General features: G+C 39.8%; 1 protein-coding gene across 1 annotated transcript in view; it reads right to left on the minus strand.

The window, feature by feature from the left end:
• L3MBTL4 (L3MBTL histone methyl-lysine binding protein 4) overlaps positions 1–17,447 on the minus strand; it is a 308,220-nt gene that overhangs the window by 167,199 nt on the left and 123,574 nt on the right. Inside the window, exon 12 of the mRNA XM_061169140.1 lies at positions 5,636–5,750. Within this exon, the coding sequence (XP_061025123.1) occupies positions 5,636–5,750 (115 nt within the window). The remainder of the gene's footprint in view (positions 1–5,635; positions 5,751–17,447) is intronic.

The following is a 17,447-nucleotide window of genomic DNA, read 5'->3' on the forward strand; positions in this document are numbered from 1 at the left end:
CACTGAGCCCAGACAACCAGCAGCAGGCATTACGGTGGTCAAGGCACTTCATCTCCCAAGCCTGCGAGTCCCAGAGGTGAAGTAACTCGCCCAAAGGCACAGGCAGTCAGAGCAGAATGGAAATGTAAACCCAAGTTTTTCTAACTCTGAAGTCTATCATCTTGCTTCTCAAGCTCGGTTAATTTCCAAAGCAAAAAACATCAGGCATCCCATTGCCTGGTGGATTTGTGGGTAAATGATTAATAATATAATAAAAGAAATGAGCTCTATTTAAACAAATTTAGCATTGAACGTGACTGGGATTACAGTTTCCAAACGCTATGACTAAAAAGACTGCCAAAAGGCAATGCTGTAGCTGCCTGAAGTTGGGCTTTTGGTTCTGATATTTTTATATCTTTTTAAGGACATTCAGGGAATGCAAAGCGCAACAGAAAGATCCTGACACCTTAGTGCTAAATCTTAAGTATTTAATTTTGATTCTACTTGTAGAAAAAGTCCACCATGCAGGATTATATGTCAGATAAAACAGGAAAATTGTGCCCATGTGGCCTAAGAAAAGGAGATCTCAATCCGGCAGTGGACACAAGGTGAAGTGCCGGTTAGCACCTGGCTGGTAACAGAGGCTAAGAGGAAGTCATCGTCACCTGATGCTACAAGCTGGCGCTCTTCCCAGCTGAATGGGGACATTCGAGTTTCACTCTCAAGAGGCTTTTCGCAGTTACCTTTTCAAGAACTTACATTTGTCCTTTGTGATTGAATATTATGAATTATTAAATATCATGGTCTTGGCCAAAATACACTGCACAAACATTTCTACAGAAGCATGGGGCTATACAGCATGTGCTACATCTTGGCTCAGTTTCTGCAGTGAGTATAAATATGTTGATTGAATGACATTAGAAATAGATACAAACTCATTTAGAAAAACAAACTTTTAATTAAGTCTAATAAAATGTGCATGACAACCCAACAAATTCTAATTGTGCTTGTTACTTGTGGCATTTCCATTTTTAGAGCCACGGCTCTCCCTCCACTGGCCCAAGTCCCCTGTGCTCTTCTGAACCCAGGTGAACACCATTCTAAAAGCCTCGGTAGACTAGCCCTGCGTCATTCTGCTCTGTCTTCAAAAGCACATTAGCTATCTACACCTAGTGTTGCTCGTCCATAGGCAGCTATGCGATTTTACTCTATTTCATCCCCTTCTAAACTGCACATCCCTCAGACATAAATTGGGAGGTCGCTGAAGAAAGAAAAAACTCATCTATTATATTTTTATATACTTGATTCCTTTGTTTCCAAGGCATTTATCATAATTCTGAGCTACAAATCTGTTGAAAAAGGGTCAAAGGAAAATATTCATAAAGAAAAATGGATGAGAAGAATCGATTTAAAAACTGTCTACCTCGGGGCTTCCCTGGTGGCGCAGTGGTTGAGAATCTGCCTGCTAATGCAGGGGACACGGGTTCGAGCCCTGGTCTGGGGAGATCCCCCATGCCGCGGAGCAACTAGGCCCGTGAGCCACAACTACTGAGCCTGCGCGTCTGGAGCCTGTGCTCCGCAACAAGAGAGGCCACGATAGTGAGAGGCCCGCGCACCGCGATGAAGAGTGGCCCCCGCTTGCCACAACTGGAGAAAGCCCTAGCACAGAAACGAAGACCCAACATAGCAACCAATCAATCAATCAATCAATCAATCAATCTTAAAAAAAACAAAAACCAAAAAAACTGTCTACCTCATACTTTCTTTGATTGCTCTTGTTTTCACAGAACACCCCTTGTAGACAACCTGCTGTGCTATCTTTTGTGAAAATTCACTAGAGTAAATCAATAAAACAGGTAAAGTTCAAGTCAGGTTCTGCCTCCACAAAATAATAGGGTAGATTGCATGATCGCTAAGCCTTTTTCCAGGGACTTCCCTCGTGGCGCAGTGGTTAAGAATCCACCTGCCAATGCAGGGGACACGGGTTCAAGCCCTGGTCCGGGAAGATCCCACATGCCGCGGAGCAACTAAGCCCATACGCCACAACTACTGAGCCTGCGCTCTAGAGCCCGCGAGCCACAACTACTGAGCCCGCGTGCCACAACTACTGAGCCTGCATGCCACAACTACTGAAGCCTGAATACCTGAAGCCTATGCTCCGCAACGGGTGAGGCCGCCGCGGTGAGAGGCGTGCGCACCGTGGCAGGGAGTGAGCAACTGGAGGGAGACTGCGTGCAGCAGCGACGACCCAATGCAGCCAAAATTAAATAAGTTAAAATAAAAATTAAGCCTTTTTCTAAGCCCTAAACGTTTAGTAGTCTTTGCAATGTTTGATTAATAAAGCTGTCATATTATATATAATAAAGCACTGAAGGCAATGGTTGAATCACATAAATATCACAGAAGTAAAACAACAGAGTACAAACAACGTCTGAAAGTTAAAATATCTGAAAATACCTTAAAATATCTGAAAATTAATGTTGGTAAGATGACTTTATCTGTTCATATGTGATAAAATGCTCTGTGTGGCTTTATAGATCTACTTACAAAATGTATTGGGTTGGCCGAAAAGTTGGTTCAGATTTTTAGTAAGATGTTACCAAAAAACCCGAACGAACTTTTTGGCCAAACCAATAATTACTTTGATCTGATCATCAAAGAGTTTGGACATACAAATTTGGTTTGAATTGTATGAGTAAACAAGATCAACGCTTTGACTTAAAATAGCATGGGCAGTAAAAGATGATTTGACGTGGTTGTTTGTACAAATACACCCACAAGAGACGGGACAGGAGTGAAGAGGCTACACGTGGTCCACACTGCGGAGCAAGTGCTCCTGCCAGCTCCTCACCACGCAGGCACCTGACACCGACTGCAGGGTGTGACTTTCTGTAAACAAAGTTAAGAGAGCAGAGTATAGTTGACGTATTGTCTTCAGAATCTTATGAGGCCAACGTTCAAGGCACTATGAGTAATTCTGTTTAGTATAAAGGAAGTAATTCTGTTCTTGGTGGAAAACGGTGGAAGGGTAAGGCACGAGGTGAGCAGAGGACAGACTGCGACAGGCCTGGTACATGTGAAGGAGTCTCAAGTCTAAAGATACTGCTAAGAGGTTAGATTTGGGTTTTACACAGACTCACAGACTATTACAGCAAAGAAACGAGACAAGATAGTTAGGAAGCTGTTGCAACATCAATGCTAGACCGTCAAATTTTGTTTTGCTGGAGGACCTAGACAAACCATTTGTCTTTACTTTCCAGTGGAAAAAGATTCTGTGATAAATAAGTAGGCAAATAAATACTGGAGTAGGATTGTGTGTGTGTGTATTTTCGCTTTAATGACGGGGCCATGGATGATATATATTGAACCACACTACGAACATGTCTTAAAGTCTAGGTATTTAAAAATTAGTAAGACTAATGATGCAGATATGAATAATTACAAAAAATAGGGTTAAACAAGTAACCTATAATAAACTGTATTAATAATAATTAATCCAAACAAACACATTTATAACCAAAAAGCAAGCACAGCAGTAATACAATATCATGACCAACTGAAGACATCCAATTCCCCCAAATAATAGGGATTCCAATTACTTAAGTGCACATACTCAAAACAGGAGTCTTATAATATTGCCAGGAATACATGAAAGCCTAACTTAAGAGAAAACTAAATTTAAATATTTGGAAAACTCTAGTCACCTATTCATTTTAGCACAATTTCGAATTTTGTAATCCTTAATAATGCACATAGTTTTAGGTAAAAATGAAAATCTATAGAATGTTACATCATTTTCTGATAGCAGCTAACACTAACTGAGCACATCCTGTGGGCCAGGCAGTTTTTGAGGTGTTCTGCACGAATTTATCTCATTTCATCATTACAGATTATGAGACTGACACACTAATATCACCTCCATTTTCTAGATGAGGAAACAGGCACAGATCACACAGCTAAGCAAAGCAGTGATACTGAGATTCACATCTCAGCATTCTGACTCCAGATTTCACATGCTCAACCACTAGGCAATCCTGCCTCTAGAGCCTGAATTTTTAGATTGGGAGGATCAGTGTGACTCACTAACTAGCAAATTGCAGACCATATTCTGCAAACCATTTGTACCTATGATGAGAACTCAAATGCAATGGTACTGGGAAGGGGAAGAAGGGGTCAGAGATGGGTTCTGAGAAATTAAGAAGAGAACCATCAAGACCTGATGACTGGCTGTATGTTGGGGTGAGGGAGGGGTAGGGAGGGAGCAGAGTCTAGAATGACTGCATGGGAAGCAGCAACTTTGGAATCAAGTAGCAACTACGGTAGAAAGACAAGCTTTTGGCTTGGGATGGAGCTGACGTTCGATCCATAGACTTTGCTAAGTTTCTGAGACATTTGGGTCGAGAAGCCAGGTAGGCAGCCTGACCAAGGAACAGGTAATGGGTGAGGCAGAGTGAAGGCAGCTGTCTCTGTACCTGAAACGCTGATCCGGGCCCACCTCCCTTGAAATCCCTACTTGAGAAGCTTACTGGGATGAGGGACAGAATGTGCGTGCTGGTGGGTGGGGGGTGGTTCACATGAACCGAGAGACACCTCCCTGGCAAGATGGGATGCAAGGTCAGGGAGAAGAGAAAGTGGGCTCAGCAAAAAGCACAAAGCAAATATGCTAACCCTTCCCCCCTCCATGGAACTGACCTTGTTCTCCCTGTTTTACATTCTCTGTATGCAGACCCTGCACTTGCTAATGCACTGCAAGTTACATGAGGACCTGCACCTCATCCATGTGTAGCTTTTGAAGAATCTAGCACAATGTCAAAATGTTTGTCAAGTTATTAAGTCAGTAATTCTCCTTATTTCTAAAAGAAGTTAAGGAATTCTTTCAAGGACACAGTTAATCCTTTTAGATCTAAGGTTCAAGCATCACTGGGCTGGTTCATCCTCATTAACAGGATAGAAGGCTACCTTCACCCCAAGAAACCAAAGGGAGGACAACAGAAGCAGTGGGGGAACAAAGCAAACATAAGGATGGAGAGGGCTCGCAAAATGTCTGAAGCTAGTTATTAGTCATGTCAGCCTAATCTGATCAGAGGAATCCTGCAGACGAAAGAATAAAATATTTTGGTTCGAGGTTTATTAGAATTTAGAATGGTTAATTACCTCCTTAACTTTAAGTACCTAGAAAGACAGAAATAATGAAGATACCGATATAACAGAAGGTTGTCTTTTCTCCAATTTTTACAACTAAAATTTTTTTAATTGCTGAAATTTAAAATACTTCTGTTCTTCTAAAACTTTTTGAAACCTACTCTATAAAACAAAATCAATTAAGATAAGATGTTTAAGAAAACAAAAAGTACTTCAGCTAAAAGCAAAGGCCAAAATTAGATGGATTTAGACCTGGCTCAGTTTTCCAAACTAAAATGTGGAAAACAAAGATTCTGCCAGACAACATTATCAAAATAATTCCTTAATGTTGATAACTCTTCATTATGTAGAGCATGTCTTTTGAGGCTTTCAGTGTAGCTGTAGTGTTGATTAATCAATTCACCTATGTGATATTGAGCTTTAAAATACTTATAATGACATGAAATAAACAGCATTAAGATAGGCTCCAGGCTAAGTACTTAAAAAGCAACAACACAAAGAGCAAGATACTCACGATGTGGCACTTCCAGGGGATGACCTGTGACGTCACACCATCCGATTGGGTGAATGTCAGGGCTGTCTGTATCCATCCAGTAGTCATATTTGTGGTCCCAGCCATCAAAATGGACCTGTTGGAAATGAGAACTTAGTAATCAGTATATCACTATGCCTGTGTCAAAATATTAGAGAACATATCTCTGAAATTGAGATTAAAATTGTTGTAATCTCACATTACAGCTGAAACAATATTGAAACTGTGCTATGAAACAGTTTTCTAATCTAACCACCAAAGGCTGTTGTACCAATTTTTCCAAAAAATTAAAAAAGTTGTTACATTAAAAAATCTGTCGGGACTTCCCTGGTGGCACAGTGGTTAAGAATCCACCTGCCAATGCAGGGGACACGGGTTCGATCCCTGGTCCAGGAAGATCCCACATGCCGTGGAGCAACTAAGCCCGTGCACCACAACTACTGAGCCCACGGGCCACGACTACTGAAGCCCACGTGCCTAGAGCCTGTACTCCACAACAAGAGAAGCCACTGCAATGAGAGGCCCGCACACCGCAACGAAGAGTAGGCCCCGCTCGCTGCAACTAGAGAAAGCCCGCGTGCAGCAACGAGGACCCAACACAGCCAAAAATAAATAAATAAAAATAAAAATAAAAAATCTGTCAAGGATTGATTAGAATTTGAAAGGATAGGACGAATTCGTTTTCCCATCTAAGATATTCTATGATGTTGTTGAGAGAACACTTCCTGTTCTGCAGCCACTGCAAGAACAATGTCAGCATCCTCAACAGTGAGAGTCACCATCTGACACCAGTATAAACCTTACATTGACAGGAAATATATGGAGTAGAGTAAGTAGAGTAAAAGGAAGCAATAAATGTCAAAATCCTGACAAATGAGAGATGGGGCCATTGAACCAAAAGAGGCAAAGAAAGCAGATAATATGTGCTGCTAAGGTAGAAGGATTAAGAGCTATCTTAACAGCTATTAAAGGATGAAGTGTAAGTTGTCAGGAAACCTGAGGACACAACAAGGTAGAGCCTGGTCCAGCAAGCCTACTGGTTATCACTGTTTCACATTTCACCTACAAAACACACACACACACACACTTACTTCACATATATACAAACAAGTCTGAGAATAATTAAAATAAAACCCAATTTCTGAAACAAAAAGCAATTACTTCTGAAACTTATTACACTCCATGTTCTACAAGTTTCATAACTTGAAAGAATCAAATTTATTTGTGAAGGCAAAAAAGAAAAAAAAAGAATGGTAGTATTTCATTGTTAAATAACTTTACTTATTCTCTCATGTATTTTCTGTTTCTATCAATGAAATGGAGAATCTATCCTTCGCAGTGCAAAAAAATAATTCCTCATAAATTCATACTTTGAATGAAAAGAGCAAGATGTATAGCGTTATAATAAACTGAGATGTAAGTATTATTACCAACCCCCCCCCACAAAAGAAAGGTAAAATTGTATGGAGTAAGTGCCAAATAAAATCCCAACATTTTTTTCTCAAGATCCATCTTTCCGAGTAAGTGGTTCTCAAAGTGTGGTTCCCAGACCAGCAGCATCAGTTATCACCCGGACAATGCAAATTGTCGGGCCCCAATCCAATCCTACTGAATGAGAAACACTAAAGGATGGGGCCTAAGGGTCTCTGTGTAAACGAGTCCTCCAGATGCATCTGATGCAAGCTTAAGTTTGAGAACCAGTAATCTTAGGAACAACGTTCAAAACAATACTTCTACCACACTGAGGCTTCTGCACATGACAGAGTAACAACTATAAAACTGGACAAAATATATGAAGTGGTGATTTCAGACACTGGACAACAGGCAGCACAGAAATGTGATCCCTAAGTGCACCAAGATGAGCCCCGAATGTCAGCCTGGAGACCATTTCCTCCCAGCAGCACAGGGAGGAGAAACATACAAAAGGAGTTGGGCTGTGCTGAGGAGACAAAGATTACAGTTCAGAGCTGAGGAAGCAGCTGGAAATTGGAGGACAAAGACTGGAAAGGACAGAGCTCCAAGAAGGGGACCCCAGAAGTCTAGGTGGGCTGCTCACAGGACCTTGGCCAAGGGCTGGACTGCACATGTGCAAGGTGAGGCTTGGTGAAGCCAAGCAGAGAGCAGCTGATACAGAGCTGAGAGTGAGACAAAGACACTAGAGGACACACATCACTGGGAGAGTAGAGAGACCAGACTGGAGAGAGCTCAATAATACCATGAGAATTTGACCGAGACACCAAAAAGTCCACAGTGTCGGAGTCAGAACCATGTCCTACATAAGGGCTACTCTAGACCAGCCCTAAAAAAGGCTAAAATTAAGCCTCAACAAGATTAAGAAACCACCAGTAATTAACTGTCTGATAAAACAAACTACCCTTTTTAAAGGAAGACAAATACTCCCAACTCTACACTGTATCATTCATAATGTCCAACGTAGAATAAAAATTTATTAGACATGCAACTAATCAGGTGAATGTGAGCCATACTCATTTTTTTTTTTAAAAGCAGTCAATAGAAGGAGACCCTGAGTTGACCCAGATGTTGTAACTAGCAGACAACATCTATTTGTTGTTGGGACTTTAGCTATCAAAATAGGTTCAAGTGTTTAAAGGAAAAATGGTCTTGATGAGGGAACAGATAGGGAATCTGGGCAGTCAAATGGAAACTGTAAAAGAGAAACAAATGGAAATTCTACAACTGAAAAGCAAAATAAAAAAGTTTCTGGACGGGCTTAACAGACTGTGGCAGGATAAAAAGGTGAGTGAACATGAAAACAGATTCATAGAAATTATTAATCTCAAGTATACACAATAAAAGATTTTTAAAAATGAAAAGAGGCCAAGTACTTATGAGATAATATCAACTGGTCTAACATACATGTATCGGTATTTGGGCTCCAGAAGGAGAGGTGAACGTGAAGCATAAATAATGGCCAAACAAGACAAAAGTTGAAAGAATAATGTCAAAAAATCTCCCTATTTTGTCCCCAAATGCCAATTTATAAGCTTAAGAAGAACAGCAAAACCCAAGCAAAATAAATAGAAAGGAAAAAAAAAAAAAACTAGGCAAATCATAGTCAAACTACTGAAAATGAAAGATAAAGGAGAAAATCTTGAAAGCAGTCAGAGAAGCACAACAAATTACATACAGAGGAACCATGACAGGAGTGTCAGCCAACCTCTCATCAGAGACAGCAGAGGCACGGAGACAATGAAATGACACAGTCAAAGCACTGAGAGGAAAAAAACTGTCAACCTAAGATTTTAAATTTTATAAAAATATCCTTCAAAAAGGAGTAAGATAAAGGAATTTTATTTTACTGAAAAAACTGAAAAAGTAATTACCTACGGATTTGCACTACAAGAAATATTGCAGGAAGTATTTCAGCCTGAAAGTAAATATTACCAGGTGGAACAACAATTTTGGGGAAAAAATGAACAAAGTAGGAAAATCCATTCTATCTGAGCTCTACACTTACTGTAACGCCACAGTCTTAAGACAGTGTTGTTCTGGCATAAGGACAGACAAATATATTTCTGGAACAGATTAGTTTACATACATTGACATATATATACAGTCAATTGCTCTTCAACAAGCACGATAAGGGCATTCAATAAGGAAAGGCCAGTCTTTTCAACAAATGGTACTAGACCCACTGGATATCCACTAGTGAAAACAAAATGAACCCGCTGACAACTACCTCACATCCCACGTACAAATTAGTCTGAAATGGATTATAGACCTAAACGTAAAAGCTAAAACTATCAAACTCAGGAAGATACTTAAGATAAAATCTTTATAATAGTAAGATAGTCAAGAATTTCTTAACATAAGAACAGCACTACCCATGAATGAATAAACTGATAAATTCAATTGTCATCATAATAAAAAACTTAAGTTCTTCAAAATCATCATTAATAAAAAGGAAAACTAAGCCATAGGCATTTGTAATACATTTACCGTAGAAAAGACTTAACAACCCAATAAATAATGGGTAAAAGACTTGAAGCTTCTTGGAAAAAAAGAAGGTTCATGAATGGTCAATAAGGAGATTAAAAAATCCTCAACATCCTTATTCATAAGAGAAACCAAAATCACCAGCTATTACACACCATAAATTAAATGACTGACAACACCAATTACTGGCAAGGCTGTGGAGCTCCCAGAACATTCATACAATGTCAGTGGGGCGGTAAAATTGTACAATCACTTTAGGAAATGGTTTACTAATGTTAAATTGTAAATCTAAATAAGTGCGTACTCTGCGATGCCTGGAAATTCCACCCAAAACAGATGAAAATACAAAGCCGTGTGAACAAGTGTTCCTTGCGGTTTCATTCAGAACAGCCAAAAGCTGGAAACAACCTAAATGCCCAATCCCAGGTGAATATCCATTCACAAACAAGTGTGGTATATGCATACAATGACCACTGTCACCAATAAAAAAGGATGAACTGTTTATTCACACATGAACATGCATCAGTCAAACAGACACCATGTTGAGCACAGAGGACAGACTCGGGAGAGTGCACACGGTGTGTTTCCGTTGATGCGAAGCTTGACAACAGTCACAGAAAGCCCTGCCTGTCTGGGAGGGGGCGGGGAGCAGCTCTGACCACAAAGGAGCACAAAGGAACCTTCTGTGGTATTGGAAACGTTCCAAATCTTGATTGGGGTGGTCGCTATATAGGATATACATTTCTCAAACTCATCAAAATCCACACCTAAAATCTGTACATTTTATTGTTTGTAAATTATATCTCAATAGAGCTATTAACATTTAAAATATTTCTACATTCAGCTGCTGTCATACAGGGCTGGCTGTTCTGATCTGGTACTATATTTATTTATGGTGATATTTCAGCACTCTGGACACAGCCAAACTGCATGTGACTACCAGTACCAGGCAACTAAGCAGTCCAGCTGTGAAAGGGCAAAACTGTCATCCTTTCCAGAATGATGCCTGCTGCTTTGCATTTACCGGTAGACAGAAGTTTATGTAAGTGTGTATAATGTAGTGAAGGAGAAAGAGAAAATTTTCTCAAGCTTTAATATTTCAACCCTTTCAATGTCCTTCTCTTTTAATTTTGCAATGCAATTGTTTATGTTTCAAAAGCAAGGAAACCACCTCTAAACACAAACAAGGCAGGTCAAGCGCTCCAGCCAGATCCTGCGTACAGGAGAGCAAGGCCTTTCTATTTCAGCTATTGGACCCGAACCTGGGAATCCTACTGTGGACTTTAGGTCTAAAACAGAAACAGTAAAAAGATAATATCTTAAAAAAATGTTTCGAAAGCAGATAGACATGATTTTTTTATGTACTCTATTCAACATTTTCCCCTTATGTTCATTAAGAAATATTAAATTATTCTTTCCAAGGCTGTATGTAATTACTTACAATGAAAACAGTGGAAATTTGAAATACCCCTTCCTAATCCAATGATATGAGGCACCCTCCCCTACAAGGGCCATCTAAACTTGGAATATATAACCAAATTCTGTATTCATATGTGCCTTTATGAAAGATATTTTCATATCTTTGGATCTTCATAACTTTGGAGGAAAATCGAATTTTAAGAATTCTAACCAGATGGTCATGTTACTAAAGGAGAGTGGCACTTTAAGGATGTTTACAAAGAGTCCTTTTGTAAAGCAAAGAATAATTTTGAAAACCAAATCATCTCCAGCACTGTATTTCATACATTTATGATTTTTCACGTATTTGGGTTTGCATAAAGCTAAGTAAATATAGACAGCCTTCTTGCTCAGATTTTGATAAACTGGAAAACAAAGGTCAGAAAATCAAATTGGCCACTGTCTCAAGTTCTTATCCTTAAACAGACAGTAATGCTTCCTGATGGTATTACCACTATATGCATTAGTTATCAAATGGCTGGTAAAATAACTTGGACACTTAAGCACTAGATCAGCATATAAAAAACCAAGGGCGAATCCTTCGTGTAAACCCAGAGCTGGCCATCATCTGGACTGGTACTGTCCTTCTGGCGTTGCCTCATCATTTCCCGTCCAGAACCCACACCGGGGACTTTCCCCGGACCCCGGAGCTTGGCCACTCTGCCTCCGTCATCCTGCCGCCCTCAAGACTCCTGGCACCTTAGCTCACACACTGTTACATCTCGAAAACCATCAGCTGAGTAAGATGCACGACGGTAATTATCGCTCCTCGCTGCCCCTTTGGGCAGTTGGAAAATAAGCAGTTATTTATCTATCGAGGAACAGGGGAGCTAAATTTAATGCTCAATCACAACAATTTCATTAGCCTAAGTGATTATTATACTTGTTTGCTCCTGCTATATGGTTTTAAAAATTTTAATTTCCATTTTAACAGCCTTACCAGATATGTGTATTTTATTGTCAGAGGCCTCAAATCTATTTTTAAAGTCTTATGGTGAATGAATTATAAGCACTTATAGGTATCATGTGAACTTATTTAGAAAGAGGCTCTACTGCACCTGAACCTATCTACCTTTAAATGAATACATTTTCAGTTAACTAGACTTAGCCTTAAATTTCATTCTAGAAAGAAGAACTGAGTTTTCATATATTATTCCAATACCTATTACTCATAACTAGTGGTGCTAATAAGACCACAGTAAATCTTGCTTCCAATGGTGCAGAGCTCTGCTGTGGGTCGGGTGGGGGACACAGGAATAGCACTGAGGACAGACATCTGTTCGCGGCAGGACAAGAATGTTCGTATCGCACCTTCAAAACACTCCACGGTGTAAGAGCAGGCATGTCTGGTAAGGCAAAGGGATTCACTTTTGTTGTGTGCCTACATATTCCAGGCATAGTTGTGAAATATATATATATTCTCATTTAATGACCACTATACATTGTTTTCATAGATGATGAAAAGGAACCTTTTAGGAGGTTTGCAGAGATCAGAGAGCCAGTAAACGGCAAAGCCAGACTTAGGCTGAGAACAGTTTACTGAGAGAACCACCCAAGAATAAAAATTGTGAGGCTATTTGGGAACACTCTATCTAAGAATCTATTGTAGCAGAGGTAAATTACATTTTTAAAATATAAAAAGGCATTTTCTGCCATTTGCAGTGACACGGATAGACGTAGAGATTGTTATACAAGAGTGAAATAAGTCAGAAAGAGAAAGACAAATATCGTATAATATTGCTTATATGTGGAATCTAGAAAAGTGGTACAGATGAACTTATTTGCAAAGCAGAAACAGAGTCACAGACGTAGAAAACAAACTTATGGTTACCAAGGGGGGAAAAGGGGGTGGGATGAATTGGGAGATTGGGATTGACATATACACACTACTATGTATAAAATAGATAACTAATGAGAACCTACTGTATAGCACAGGGAACTCTACTCAAATGCTCTGTCGTGACCTAAATGGGAAGGAAATCTAAAAAAGAGTGGATATATGTATACATATAACTGATTCACTTTGCTGTAGGGCAGAAACTAACACAACATTGTAAGGCAACTATACTCCAATAAAAGTTAATTTAAAAATATAAAAAGGCATTTTCATAACGAAACAAAGCAACATGGAATAACACGGGACTGCCGTCCAGAACTACCTATACTTTCACACATTAAACATTAATTCCATGTTGAGCCAATCTGCTTATGTGTCTATCCAGACAAGAACTGACATGGAGGGACCATGAAGGAAAAGAATTGCAATAAAAAAGTGAATATACCTTTTTTTTTTAAAATTGGAGTATAATTGCTTTACAATGCTGTGTTAGTTTCTGCCACACAGGGAAGTGAATCAGCCATATGCACACACACATCCCCTCTCTCTTGGACCTCCCCCCGCCATCCCACCCATCTAGTTCTTCACAGAGCACAGAGCTGAGCTCCCTGTGTTTTACAGCAGGTTCCCACTTAGCTATCTATTTTACACATGGTAGTGTATATATGTCAGTCCTACTCTCTCAGTTCGTCCCACCCTCCCCTTCCCTCCCTGTGTCCACATGTCCGTTCTCTATGTCTGCGTCTCTATTCCTGCCCGGGAAATATGTTCATCTGTACCATTTTTCTAGGTTCCACATATATGTGTTAATATACGATATTTGTCTTTCTCCTTCTGACTTACTTCACTCTGTATGACAGACTCTAGGTCCATCCACATCTCTACAAATGACCCAATTTCGTTCCTTTTTATGGTTGAGTAATTATACTTTAAAAAACTACCCTCGCTGCACATTAGCTCTGTTTGACATAGATACACAGGGGTTAAGAAACGTGCCCGGCATTTCCAAGTCACTGATCGTGATTTGAAAACCCTGACTCCCCTGAGCTACTGCTCCGTAGTTGGAACTGTTGCCCCTACATTCCTTCCTACTCTTGGAAAATTAGCTCCGTTCCCTTCCCTGCTAACTGCCCCCAAAGCTCATCTGCTTTTTCACAAATACAACTGCTTCATCTTTCATCTAGTCCATTCCTATAATAAGTATTATCGAAAAAAACTTTTAATCATTAAACTGGAAAATCAATAGTTTCACTATAGCTATTCTAAAATTCTTTCTTTTTCAAGGCCACTGCCCAATTCATCATATTTCTTGGGCAGTGGTTTTCAAAATTTAGAAATGAGCAAAATACCAACTTTTCCCTGCCCCCTCCAGGACTTGAATTTGGGGCTGGGGGAGTGGATGTCAGGAATAATGCCTGGAAATCACTTTTAACTACACATCCTAGATTATTCTGCTGAAGATGGTTTTTGGATAAAAATTTTTGAAATGCCTCTTTAGTGCGTCGCCATGGCAACAAGTTGTTAATCAACTGAAGTTGCCATCAAACTCACAATTACAGCCAAAGCAATCAAAATAACTTAATTTTTTTAAAGTGATAGACTTTTAAAGAAAATTTTGTAAGACAATGAGTCCAAGAGAAACGTGGTTGAGGGCATAACGCAGAGGACATTCAACTCCAAATGTTTCCATTTGTGATAAATACGTCTATAGGTTTCCACGTCTCTATTTCTATGGTTACAGTTTTAACAAATACAATTAGTTTTTCCCATAAGATATGTTTTTCCCACAGGATTCTTGCAAGAAATAAAAATGCCAAATTTCTAACAGCATCCCCAAGGCTTTAATCCTTGTTAACAGATCTTTAAATATTTCATCAGAGTTGTGCATAAAACAGCCACATTCGGGGCTCCATGGCCACAGATCTGTGGGTAAATGTCTCAGGAAGAAAAACCTCCTTCATAAGCTGTGTGAGGACAAACTATCTCAAAATCAGTTTATGGTTATAACTAACATAAATGTTTTCAAAAGCTCTGCTGTAAGACCTGTAAAGTTTTAAGCACCAAGGCGGTGCTGGCTGCAGGTTCCCTGTTAATGTAAAGGCCGTTCCCGGTGCTCCTTCCCCAGGCTGCCACCTTTCCCCCGACTTGGGGCACCGGCCTTCGCAGTGGACACTGTTTCAGCATGTGCCCTTTAGTTGTCCTCATGTGATGGATTTCCACTTTGGATCCTATATCAAGTTATCAAGGATTTTCTATTAAATCACACACTACAGGCTACCTACTAGATATTTTGGGTTCAGTTCCAGACCACAGCAATAAAGCGAATATTGCAATAAGTTGTCACACCAATATTTTGGTTTCCCAGTGCATATAAAACTTATGTTTGCACTATGCTGTAGTCTTTTAAGTGTACAATAGCATTATGTCTGAAAAAAACAATACATACTTGACCCTTGAACAACACGGGTTTGAACTGTGCGGGTCCACTCATATGTATTTTTTCACTAAATAGGTACTACAGTACGGCAGGGTCCCCCTGGTTGAACCTGCAGGTGCAGAACCATGGGTACAAAGGACTGTAAAGTTATATGTGGATGTTCAGCTGCTCAGCGGCTGGCACCCCAACCCCTGCATTGTTCAAGGGTCAACTGCACGTACCTTAATTAAAAAGTTATGATGTTGGAAAAATGGCACCAGTAGACTTGACCGATGCAGGGTTGCTGCAAATCTTCACTTTGTAAAAAACACAGTATCTGCGAAGTTCAATAAAGTGAAGCATAATAAAACCACTAACCCAAAAGGGACTCGAGCTGCTTTCAACAGAAGATAGGATTTCTTGTTAAGAGTAGTAGGACATGAGTCACGTGAAAGAGAAGAAAAACTGGTTAGGTCTTGAGGCACCACATAACTTACTGTCCAAATGGGACCTTTTTTTTTTTTTTTTAATAAATTTATTTATTTATTTTTGGCTGCATTGGGTCTTCGTTGCTGCACGCAGGCTTTGTTTAGTTGCAACGAGTGGGGGCTACCCTTTGTTGCGGTGTGCAGGCTTCTCATTGCGGTGGCTTCTCTTGTTGTGGAGCATGGGCTCTAGGCACGTGGACTTCAGTAGTTGTGGCACGATGGCTCAGTAGTTGTGGCACGCGGGCTCTATAGCACAGGCTCAGTAGTTGTGGCGCATGGGCTTAGTTGCTCAGCAGCATGTGGAATCCCCCCGGACCAGGGCTCGAACCCGTGTCCCCTGCACTGGCAGGCGGACTCCCAACCACTGCGCCACCAGGGAAGTCTGAAATGGGGCATTTTTAAGAGTAAGAGGGAGCAAGCATTATTAATGATTACACAATTACAACAGGCATAATCCAGGACTATCCCAGGTAAGCCAGGATATGTAATTTCTCTCGGTTGTCTAAGGATGATTGTTGCAAATAAATAATTCCCAGAAAACAAATGGCAAAGGGGAAACAGTACACAATTCCAATTATAATATGGAAAAACACACATCAGTTAGTCTAAAAGTTCCAAAATTTCCACTGATAGGAATTCATTGTACAGACATTTATACATTAGGAACATTGAGTAACTCAACGGGCAATGACATAGTGCATGAATAATGATACCAGGATAGTATCAGCAAAATGGAAATGTGTATATAAACACACATATACAGGAGTACTTGTGAACCGAGTGTATCATGAGCACTGTTTCTAAAATTCTGAGCCATGGGTGGATTAGATATTTATCCTATCTATTCTTATAATTTACCTGTTAGTACAACATCAACTTTATTGGCAGGAAGTCCTAAATTGGTCATGTAGATAACTGAGAGTTTTAATCATGAATGCATGTTGCACTTTGTCAAATGCTTTTTCTGCATCTATTGATACGACCATGTGATTTTCCCTTTTTTTTAAGCTGGTTGATGTGATGGATTACATTGATTTTCCAATGTTGAACCAGCCTTACATACCTTGGATAAATCCTACTTGGTCATGGTATGTAATTCTTCTCATATGTTGTTGGATTCAATGTGCTAGTACTTTGTCGAGGATTTTTGCATCTACATTCATGGCAGATATTGGTCTGGAGTTTTCTTTCCTTATACCGTCATTGTTGGTTTTGGTATCAGGGTTAATGTTGGCCTCACAGAATGAGTTAGGGAGCATTCCCTTTCCTCCTATCCTCTGAAACAGACTGTGGAGAAGTGGTATAATTTCTTGCTTAGATGTTTGATAGAATTCACCAGTGAACCCATGTGGACCTGGTGCTTTCTGTTTTGGGAGGTTATTAGTTACTGACTCAAATTTATTTAATAGACACTAGCCTATCGGCTCATCTGTTTCTTGTATGAGTTTCGGCAGACGGTATCTTTCAAAGAATTGGTCCACTTCATCTAGGTTATCAAATTTGTGGGCACAGAGTTGTTTATAGTATTCCTTTATTATCCTTTTAATGTCCATGGCATCTATAGTGATGTCCTCTTTTCATTTCTGATATTTGTGTCTACCCTCTTTTTTTCTTAGCCTGTTTAAAGGCTTGTTGATT

Source organism: Eubalaena glacialis, chromosome 15 (assembly GCF_028564815.1).
Source record: "Eubalaena glacialis isolate mEubGla1 chromosome 15, mEubGla1.1.hap2.+ XY, whole genome shotgun sequence".
In the NCBI taxonomy this organism is placed as follows: domain Eukaryota; kingdom Metazoa; phylum Chordata; class Mammalia; order Artiodactyla; family Balaenidae; genus Eubalaena; species Eubalaena glacialis.